Here is an 11,311-nt window from a genome sequence, read left to right as displayed (position 1 = left end):
TTGTTCATGCCGTTACAAAAATAAATAAATAAATAAATAAGTCACCGGGCATATGCCTGGTATGCCCGATGGCCAGTCCAGCTATGTTAACCTGCAACCAAATCTGCAGCTCCATACAGCAATGTTACGACTTAGATTATATCTTATAACTCATAACTCTTATGTTAGCTGCCCTCAGTAGCATACTGTCTGAAATATTCCACGGCTGCAATAATTCTTTAAGTGTTATTTTTTCCTTGGTATTCTAATTTCACCGAAGTTTACTAAACTCAACAAACTTAATATTACTTACCGGGACATTTATTCTGTCCTCATTTTCTTTCACCGAAAAATTGTTTCCTGCAGTGCCATCTTTCACGCTTGGCTCTCCTACCTTTGCTAACGTGATGCACATAGCGCAGAAGCCGATGCTGCATTCACTTACACTCGGATATCTGAGCTTCACCGTGAAAACATAATCGGACATTTGATATTTGATTGAAGTTTATTGTTTTGCCTTTGGGGTGGCACCTGGGGTGGCCAGTCTGGTTGGGGGGGTGGCCTGTGCCCCCCCAGGCCACCCCGCTGGACACGCCATTGGGTCTCAAATCTTATGCAGGTTTGAGGCCACAGCCCAGGTAGTAAAAGCAGATATTGTGTTTGGTGGTTATTAATGTATAAATGTATTCACTGGTATACATTTAGTTTATAACAAACATATTTTAATGATGTATTATTTGAGAAAATAAACCTTTCATTTTATATATTTCAGCTGCATTTTATTCGAAATTATTGCTTCATGTTCATGAGGGTCAAGAAATTTTGTTCTTTTTTTTTTTTTTTTTTGAGTATGAGAGCAGAGGTCTGGCAGGTTGACAATCTAAACCCTGTGATGAATCCAAATTTATGTCTTTGGCTGCAACGACAACTTTAGTTCAAACTGCAGATAAAAAATCTGAGAACAAGCTGACTTGTGCTACTTGAACTTCTGAAACACCACAGCTTCACCTCCTTTGTGTCATTTTTATGTTCTGTTTAGCTTCTCTTTTCTTTTTTTAAAATGGAGAAGTCAAGATTTTCTACATTTTTTCTTTTGTGTCGTTTTAAGGAAGCACAAACTGAAAACTATCTGAATGACACACACAGCGCCCTCTGATGGACACAAGTGTTATGTGCGTGTTTCAGTTTAACACGTGATCGTGATTCATGAAAATGAAAGTAAATTCTGACACTTTTGAACTGAGCTGAGACGCCATTACAGGGAGTCAGATCTCTGCTGAAAAACACACGTTTGGAGGATTTTAATCAGAAAGTTCAAGAGACACTAATTTGGTGAGTTAAAAATACTTAAAGATCAAATGGCTGAGAAACTTAGACTCTTTGAAAATTTCCTGAGCTGCCATGTGTGTTCAGAGACTTTCAGAGATCCTGTGTCTCTGAGCTGCAACCACAGCTTCTGTTCAAGCTGCCTGCAGAAATTCTGGGAACAAACTAAAAACAAAAACTGTCCCATTTGTAAAAGAAAATCTTCAAAAGATTTTTATCTTGTGAACTTTACACTGAAAGAACTTGCTGATTCATTTTCTGGAAGAAAGAAATCTGGATCATCTGAGACAGAAAAAGGAGAGAAGAAATTAACAGTGGTGTGCAGTAAACATGAGGAAGTGCCTAAACTGTTCTGTGTGGACGAGCAGAGAGCTGTGTGTCCTGTGTGTGACTTTTCTCTCCACCAGAGTCACAAAGTGGTTCCTGTAGAAGAAGCAGTCAGTGACCTGAAGGAGCAGCTGAAATCTGACTTAAAGTCTCTGCAGGACAAGAGGAACAAATACAAACAAGTGGAGGAAACATACAATGAAGTGATTCAACACTCCAAGAAGCAGCTGTTGTCCACAGAGAGGCAGATCAGAGCAGAGTTCAACAAGCTCCAGCAGTTCCTGAAAGAGGAAGAGGAGTCCAGACTGGCAGCTCTGAGGGAGGAAGAGGAGCAGAAGGGGAGGACTATCAGCAGAGAGATGAAGATGATTGAGGAGCAGATCTCCTCTCTGTCAGACAGCATCTCTGCTGTTGAAGAAGAGCTGCAGAAACACAGCGTGCCATTCCTCAGCAGTTATAAAGACACTCAGAGCAGAGCCAGAGCCCAGAGCTCAGTGTCAGATCCACAGCTGGTCTCAGGAGCACTGATAGATGTGGCCAAACACCTGGGCAACCTGTCCTTCAGAGTGTGGGAGAAGATGAAGGAGAAGGTCCACTTCAGTCCTGTCATTCTGGACCCAAACACTGCAAGTGGCTGGCTCTATCTGTCTGATGATCTGACCAGTGTGAGGACTGGAGACACAGAGCAGCAGCTTCCTGATAATCCAGAGAGAAACACTAAGTATGCCACTGTTTTTGGCTCTGAGGGCTTCAGCTCAGGGAAACACAGCTGGGAGGTGGAGGTGGGAGACCATCCACGCTGGAATGTGGGTTCAGTTAAAGAATCAGTTGACAGAAAGGGAGAGTGTCCTGCTTCACCTAAATATGGAATCTGGTGTTTATTGCATAACAGTGGAAAATACACTAATGGTGCTGGTCAGACTGTGACAGTGAAGAAGAGTCTCCAGAGGATCAGAGTCCAGCTGGACTATGACAGGGGGGAGGTGTCCTTCTATGACCCTGAAGACATGACTCACATCTGCACTTACAGAGACACTTTCACTGAGAAACTCTTCCCATATTTTCATATTTGGAAAGCAGGAGACGTCAAAACCTCTGATATCAAAATCTGTCAGACTGAGATTTGATTGTAAAGTGATTCTTTATTTTAACTGTGGGTTTTTTTTGTTGTTGTTGTTTTTGGGGGTCGTTGTTGCTTGTTTGTTTTGTTTTCAGTCCAGCAGCAGCTTGATTTTAGGGAAATTATTAATCAAATTGTCTAACTTCATTATTAGGTTTTATTTTATTTTGTTGATCTAGTGGAACTATTAGCAAATCAATGAAGAAAGAAACTTTTTCATGTGAAAATCTTGTGAACCACTCTAGTTTCTGTAAGAAACGTTTTCTTTTTCATATTCTTGATTTTCAATTAATATATTTCACAATATTTCTCATGTTGTTGATGTTAAAATTTTGATAATTTTAAAATCTGAATGATGATTTCTTTGCTTTTCAAGGTTGTTGAGTGTGAACAGTAAACTGTGACACGTCTTCAACGAAGGATTAATGATTAAACTTGTGTCACATCAGCAAGAGTCAACTTTACATCTACAAGATCTAAATTATCCTGATTATCAGCATCTTGTTTTCAGTTAAATAATATTTTAAAGTAAAACATCTACTTTAAAAAAAAATCAAAGAATTGATTTATAAGTTCAGAAACTGTCTCATCAGTGTAACTACACTTGATATTATAAAAATGTTCTTTCTTGTGTTATTTTTAACTTTAATCAGCAGCTCTCTCTGTCTGTCTCTGACAGTTTAAAGGACTTCTGGATCCTCTGATGTTTTATAATCAGGTTTTAAGTTTGACTTTGAAACTTCAGTGTTTCAGTGAATGAAAATAGGTCCTACCTTTGATTTTTACCTCAATGTTGTTCTTTATTTGGTCTCTTTGATTATTGAGAATCACAAAATGTCTGTGTGACATGAAATAAATCAAATTCAGTGATTCTGTTGTTGTTGTGTTTGACTGAAAATCAGCTTTTCAGACACATTCAGTCGTTAGTTAAGATTTATTTAACATAGAAACTCACTTTCATTGTTCTTTTTATATTTAACCGACTCCTTAGAATAAAATATTATTTGCTTCTATTAGTTTTTAAATATTCTTGTTGTGCTGAAGCTGTTTTATTGAAACAATCATAATCAGATTTTGTTTTCAGACCAGCATTCACATTTAAGCTCAGCTCTTATAAACTGCATATCAGAGAAGACTTGTGCAGTTTGTTTTGATGGAGTCACTGATTCTCACTTTGGTCTGATCCTCAATGTGAAACATTACCAGACAGAAATCAAATGTAATCATGGATAAAGTTTACATTGTCACACCTGATCTTCATCTTTATAAACTCTAACTTATGTTGTTTAACAGTAAATTTAATATTTACACTGACAGAGCAGAGCTGGAAATAGTTTGTATGAACAAAGTTGCAGAGATGTTTGATGAAGGTCCAACTTTATAATATTGGTGTTTTATTCATATATTATATTTACTCTTAAGATGGAGACAACGTTTATATCATCAAAGGTTTTTTAAACATTTTATTTCCAGTTTCTCACATTTTAAACTGTAAATCATAAATGTTAGAAATAACTTCACTTAACAGGTAAAACAGAACATTAAGACTGAGCCGAGTTCATCTGTAGTTCAATGCGAGTTTAAACACATTCATCACAGAAATTTCTAGCTTTATAGTTGTTTTTACATTTAATTGATTCCTTAAAATAAAAGAACATTTGCTTCTGGTGCTTTTTAAATTTCCTGTTGTGCTGAAACTGTTTTCTTGAAGCATTTGTAGCACTGATGCCACTGTAAACAGATATATACGATACTGGACTAGTTCTAGGTTCACAAGAGTGATGGAGCAAAGCACAGTGAAGAGACCAGAGCCAGAAACCTTGAAATGAAAAGCCGCCATCTGTAATAAAACACAAACACAATCAGTTGATGTGTAGTACATCACACGTATCCTTCCATCTGTTCCAAATCCATCTGTTCCAAATCCAACCTCCTAAGACACGAACTCTTCCACAGCATGCATTTTTAATTTCTCTTTGATATTTGGGCATATTGGGGCCCAATGAATGTAAAAACAAAGAATTACCAGATTTTTTTTTTACCTTATTTTTTTTTAAGAAAAATAAGAGCCACATATGAGGATATTCGTTTAAATTTCTGATAGAACAGTAGCAGTATAATGTCCTCGTAAGTGGATATCAGGCCCTTGTAGAGCAGAATTGAGTATTTTGGTCTAAATAACCCAAAATGTGATGTCCACATATGTGGACGCCAGGTCCTAGGAGGTTAAACTTTAGTTTTTGATTAAAGAATCAGAAACCTTCAGTTTCAGAATTTACTTCTTTAAGAGACGTTAAGAGAATTCTGTTCTGTGAAAAGCAAATAAAGCCAATTTAGTGTTATGAGCTTATTAAACTTGTGCTCATTATTAATCACTATGATTAGTTTCTGTGTTGTATGAGCAATCAAATGTGATCAAAACCCATTTTTGGTATGTTGAGCCTTTAATGCAAAGTTCCTGTAAAGAAATCCAGTTTGGCTCAAAACAAAAAAATAACATCACTCAATGTCATTAAAGTCTGAATAATCACACTTTCAGTTCAGGTCAGTCTGATCAGTTCAAATTCAGAATCCTGCTGCGATAAAGCAAATAGTCTATTTAGGATCAAATCTGGCCCAAACTCTACTGATTAGTTTTCACAGTTTGTCTTTGGGAAATAAATCCTTCGCATTTTCCGAGTAAACACAATTATATCTCTGATACTTTACATTCATGTCTCTGCTCTCTGATGTTGCTGTTTTATTTATCAGAAGCTAATGTGCTCTTATGGAGGAAGAGGGAAGGGTTACGCTAAAGGAGCATTCCCACAAATCACTTCAATATGAACTTAGTCTAGTTCGAACAGGAGTTTTTACACACATGTTATACATTTGAACATGAATTTTAACTATGATGGCGTTTATTTTTCTGTTGTAGTATAATATTTGTGGCCTGGGTTGCACAATCATAATTAGATTAGATAAATTTATTTGAAGAAACTCCGTTTTAAATCATCGTTGTTAAATTTCCATTTTAAATGTAACCTCTGTTCTGATGAACCGCATATTACAGAAGATGCTTTGATGGAGTAGAGAACAAATCTCAGCAAAGTCTTTACAAAATGGGAATTTTAAATCTTTTTGCATGTTTGTTCAGTCGTCTTTAGTCACAGACACAATCCTGCTGACATGTTGGCAGAAAATGTTTCCTGTTTAAGCTGAAAGAAAAAACCCCACAACATTCACATTCTGATGTCATTTTTACGCTATATTAAAATAAAGTAAAGCATGAGAGGTCAGTGTTTTATACTTGTTTTCCTTTTATTTTTATTCCTGTGTTGAGGGCAAGTGCCCAGGCAGAATATTTAAGTATCCAAATGACAGCCCAGCAGCGCCATCTGCTGGAGAGAAATAACATATTGTAGATATTGCAGTCTATTTACACCTGCAGGCCAGTGGACACTCTTTCAGTGATGAGGATGTACATGTCCTGGACAGGGAGGAACGCTGGTTTGAGTGCGGAGTCAAGGAGGGGCATTTACGTGAAAAGGGAAAGACTGTCTCTGAATCAAGGAGGGGGCCTTTTGCCATCTTGCTGTGCCGTGATTGCAGCCATTCCCCAACTCACTGTGAATGGTACTCATGGCCATCAGTGGTCTTTGATCATGACAATTTGCATATTAATGATCACGGAACTGACGTCCCAGCCCATTGTTCATTCAGTGGGCTGTGAGGTCAGTTATTGTGCAAAGGTACTGTTTATAAGGTTGGGGAAACTTACAGTCAGCTGAGACTGAAGAAGTCACTTAGATGAGTGACAAAACGTTTCTCCCACTGATAACGCTACATCCAGATGAACAGAATCAACCTTTTGGAATCTCAGGTGGTAGTCAGTTTAACTGCTAATCTGTTAGCAGAGAACTAATCGCCCTACTAATTATCTCACTCACATACTATACACATGTAGCTTCTTCCTTTAACTATAAACATCACAGCAGTTATTCTAACACTTTGCTGAAGTATAACAAGGCATAAAGCACTAAAATGAATGTGCATCAATACGAACTCACCAGAGCAGTTTGGTTAATGCTGAATGTCTGAACTCAGCTCTGCTTCAAAGTTAGTGACTTCTCACTCTAACAACACATTAGACTCATTAGTTTCAATCATGTACATTTTTATCAACTTATCTAGCATGACTCATTTCATCATACCGGCACACAGAGGACACCTGGTTTCTATCACAGCTGGGATTTCATTCTGCTGTGACGGGCCATCGTAGTCTAATCACAAAATAGCATAACTGAATTCTTATATCAATAAATCGTGTTTAGTTCCATCTATCTCTCCTTATTGAAATATCTGCATTAACGCTTAAGTAAACAAAAACTTTGCAGCTGTTTATGAGCCCTCTGACAGAGAAGAGAAGTTTGTATAGAGAAAGTTGCAGAGATGTCAGATGAGTGTCAAAATGTATAATATTTGATTGTTTTTTAACACATTTGGTCACTCAACAAAATTTAAAAACACATCTAAAAACAGAAAATACTAAAACATTCCCAAAAGGAAAAATCTCAGCAAAGTCTTCACAGAACAGAAATTTTGAAACTTTTTGCATCTTTGTTCACTGAGTCGTCTTTAGTCACAGACACAATCCTGCTGACACGTTGGCAGAAAATGTTTCCTGTTGTTGTTGCAACTGAAAAAATAAATCTTGTAAAACTGGTTTAGTGACAATCAGCTGATTGCTAGCGCTGTGTGAGCCTGCAGATTTTTATATTGACCTGATACAGAGTAAATACAGGGCCAGTACCAATACTTGTAACCTATATAGGCAACTTATGTTGGGGAGAGCAGTGTGTCATGACTTAACAGAGGGCATTTTCCAATGAAAGTATAACTTAGATTGAAAGTAAAATTACTTAAACATAAATTAATTCACATAAATGTGATCACACTTTAGTGGGTATCACACACTCCCTGACAAAAATAAAATGGTTCCCGACATTCACAAAATCATGACATTTAAAACTTTTTTTTCAAACTCTCTCAAAACTTATCATAACTGATTTTATCAGTCCAAGAATTACTTTAAACAATAGGGGTGATGTGTATGCAGATGGGGTTAGTGATGCGTGATACTGGTATGGTGAGTATGGTATTGGGGTGCAGTACATTGGTGAATGTGACATACACGCAGGCGGCACAATTGCCAATGGTGGGCATGGAAATACAGTGCATGATGGTATGGTTGTGATAAGTAACTGTGGTGCTGTGCGTTTCCCCAACTAGATTAAGTGCTGCATGTGACTGCACTGAGGGTTCACCCAATGATTCATAAGTCAGAAACTGTTGTGGCTTTCTGTGACAGGTAGACCTTGTAATGTCTATATAAGTGTGTCCCAGTGGTTGAACCTGTAAGTTAGACTGCAAATGAGTTTAAAGCTCATCCTCACCAGGCCCTGTGGGTTCAGATAGATTGTCACTATCCACTTGCATTTCTTTTATCTCCTCTCTCAGAGAAAATGGCACAGGTGAAAATTCTGTCCCAGTTTCATCTCCATATGCAAGGTTGAATAGCTTTAAATAGCATCATAATACCCATATGTATGGCATATTCTTTGGGTGTAGCTGGAACGAAGTCATAAGTTTGCTGTACTGCGCTGCTGCTCCAGAGGGAGAGTTAGTACTTCCAGGTTAGTTTTGTTCACCTCCTCATGTATGTGTATATATGTGTTCTACTGGTGTGCAATACTGCACATTTTGGTATGGATGTGATACCAAGTAAATACAGGCCAGTATCGCAGATACCGATAAAGAGACTTTTTAATAAATAAGGTGGATGCGTCATTGAATTGTTAAATCTCTGTAACCGAGGACAAGGTATGAGTAAACAGGGCAAAGAAACAAATTGATCATTTATTTATCACATTAGTTAGACATACAAATTCCCAGTTATTTCCAGACAGGACTTGCAATACATCCTGCTGATATCCCAGCTGCACATGAGACTTACCACACAAACTGTGCGAAAATAACAACACTGCAACCCGTCACACCCCGTTTAGCAACACTGCAATCGTGGCACACACTGCAAACAATTCAGGTCTCAGCACAGCTGGGAATCAGTGCTATGCATGGCCTGCGATCTGGGAGATAAAGGGAAGTGGCACAAACAATTAGACCAAAAACAAAAAGGGAGGTTAGTCCGCCCTTACACAACTTACTCTCAATCAATAACCGCCTTTACGGCTGGACGGACTAACCAAAACAAAATTACAAATCAATCAAAAGAACGAAAAAAGGACAGCAGAGACAGCACAGCTGAAAAACAAACAACATTATCAATTAAAATATTACCCAATAAAATATCAATTTTATGAAACCATTCAAAATCATGAAGCTAAAGCAAACACTCAATATACCTACAATATTGATCAGTTTCCCTGCGCGCAGTCGATCTAGGGCTTGATCAATTCTTCTATTAAAATTCGTGGTCACACTAAAAAAGTCCAATGACACATTAAAAATAGGCACAAACAATAGCAAATGATCCAAACAAAAATGGCAAAAGTCTCTTACCGACAGTATACCCACTCACACCCGAGTGAATTAATTGCCTCTGGTTTTTTCCACAGAAGAGCGCTGACTTCACCCCACACACCCACTACCTTTTCACAGCACTAAAATGAATGTGCATCAATACAAACTCACCAGATCAGTTTGGTTAATGCTGAATGTCTGAACTCAGCTCTGCTTCAAAGTTAGTGAATTCTCACTCTAACAACACATTAGACTCATTAGTTTCAATCATGTATATTTACAAACGTATCTAGCATGACTCATTTCATCTGTTGCAACTGAAAAAATAAATCTTGTAAAACTGGTTTAGTGGCAATCAGCTGATTGCTAGTGCTGTGTGAGACTGCAGATTTTTATATTGATTTAATACCAAGTAAATACAGGGTCAGTACCGATACTTTTAACCTATGTAGGCAGCTTATGTTGGGGAGAGCAGTGTGTCATGACTTAACAGATGGCCCATTATCAGTTTGCAAATTGTGACCACTAACTCACTCTGATTTTTGCTAACACAACAAAACACACCTTCCAGCTTTTCAAGTATTTTGAAACTGGGTTTTTGGAGACCTGGAATGTAAATGTTCCTGTCTCTAAAGGTCTTTGGGTCAACTTCTGTTGTTTGACATTTTTCATTGTGGAGGTTTGAGGTCCTATTTTAATTTCCAAAAAATGTACTAATTTAATACAAAAACGTGGGATAGAAACAAATCATCGATCCGATCGTATCAATCCCATACCAATACCAGAGTCGGTGTCGATATGATCAATATTTAGATAGATCTGCCCACCTCTACTGATTGCAGTGTTCCTCAATAAGTAATATACCAAACACTTCACATTCTTGGTCTCATTTTAATGCTATATTAAGATAAACTCACAATATTTTACTTGTTTTCCTTTTTCGTTTTTATATTGAGGGCAACTACTTACAGAGAAAGAGAACCCACACAAACATGAAAAGTCCACACAGAAAGACCCCGGCCAGGTGGTGGAGACAAACTCAGGGCCTTCTTGCTGTGACGCAACACTGCTAACCACCACTCAACCGTGCTGCCTGTTGACTATAATGAATGAAACTTAAACTAAATTTCTACACTGTTGAGCTGAGCTGAGACACATTGATTGTGTCAGATTTGTGCTGAAAAACACACATTTGGAGAATTTGTTATGTTTTTTAAATCCATTGATTGTCCAACATTTAACTGTTTGCTATATCTTTACATAAAAGAAGGTTGTGGTCAATAACATTTGTTAATCCTCACTAAATACAGACTCTCACTCATGTATACTATTAATATTAATATGATAAGAGGGACTTCACCATGAATGACAGCACAGGGGAAGAGAACAATATTTGTTTTTGTACTATTAAAGGTACTTTTACTATTGTTTTAATAGTAAAAGTTAATTGAATGGATACCTGCTTTTTAGGTGGTCAGATACACTCTGTATGGAAACTGAGGAGTCTGAGGCTATCATGTGGGTAATTTGTTGGTGTCTGGCTCACTAACTTTGTCATGTCTGTCTTTTTATTGTCTTTTAACATGAGAGTGGAGAGCAGGAGGCAGCAGCTCCAGAGAAAGCAGGAGGTGCAGCCTCAGAGAGGAGGAGGCTGCAGCTGCAATTGTCATGGCTGTGTGCAGGCAGGAAAAGGACCCAAACCCAGACTCCAAAACACAGAAGAAAAACTCAAAACACTCAGCTTTATTGCTGGCAACAACAAAACAGAGACCTGAACCTAAACCAGGACCACTATGGACAGAAAACACAGTGAGTATGAGGGTACTACACCATTACAAATGGAATCAAGGATAAAGTTTACATCCTCACACCTGATCTGCATCTTTATAAACTCTTATGTTGCTTAACAGTAAATGTAAGATTCACACTGACAGAGCAGAGCTGGAAATAGTTTGTATGAACAAAGCTGCAGAAATATTCAATGAAGGTTCAACTTTTATTTTATTCATATATTATTTTTACTCACAACATGGACAC

At 37.7% G+C, this 11,311-nt stretch overlaps 1 protein-coding gene across 1 annotated transcript; it reads left to right on the top strand.

The window, feature by feature from the left end:
• The first annotated feature begins 1,097 nt into the window (after positions 1 to 1,097).
• On the top strand, positions 1,098 to 2,819 carry LOC146697485 (nuclear factor 7, ovary-like). The gene has a single exon (XM_085476256.1). The coding sequence runs from the start codon at positions 1,338 to 1,340 to the stop codon at positions 2,757 to 2,759; it is 1,422 nt and encodes a 473-aa protein (XP_085332382.1). The 5' UTR covers positions 1,098 to 1,337; the 3' UTR covers positions 2,760 to 2,819.
• Positions 2,820 to 11,311: the final 8,492 nt, after the last annotated feature.

Source organism: Copadichromis virginalis, linkage group LG12 (assembly GCF_057382275.1).
Source record: "Copadichromis virginalis isolate Kocher_CV1m ecotype Utaka linkage group LG12, C_Virginalis_male_GT1.1, whole genome shotgun sequence".
NCBI lineage: Eukaryota > Metazoa > Chordata > Actinopteri > Cichliformes > Cichlidae > Copadichromis > Copadichromis virginalis.
The sequence above is the reverse complement of the archived record's forward strand: the minus strand, read 5'-3'. Positions and strand labels throughout refer to the sequence as shown.

Coding starts and splice junctions, on each gene's coding strand:
- LOC146697485 (XM_085476256.1), top strand. CDS start 1,338: ATGGCTGAGAAACTTAGACTCTTTGAAAATTTCCTGAGCTGCCATGTG.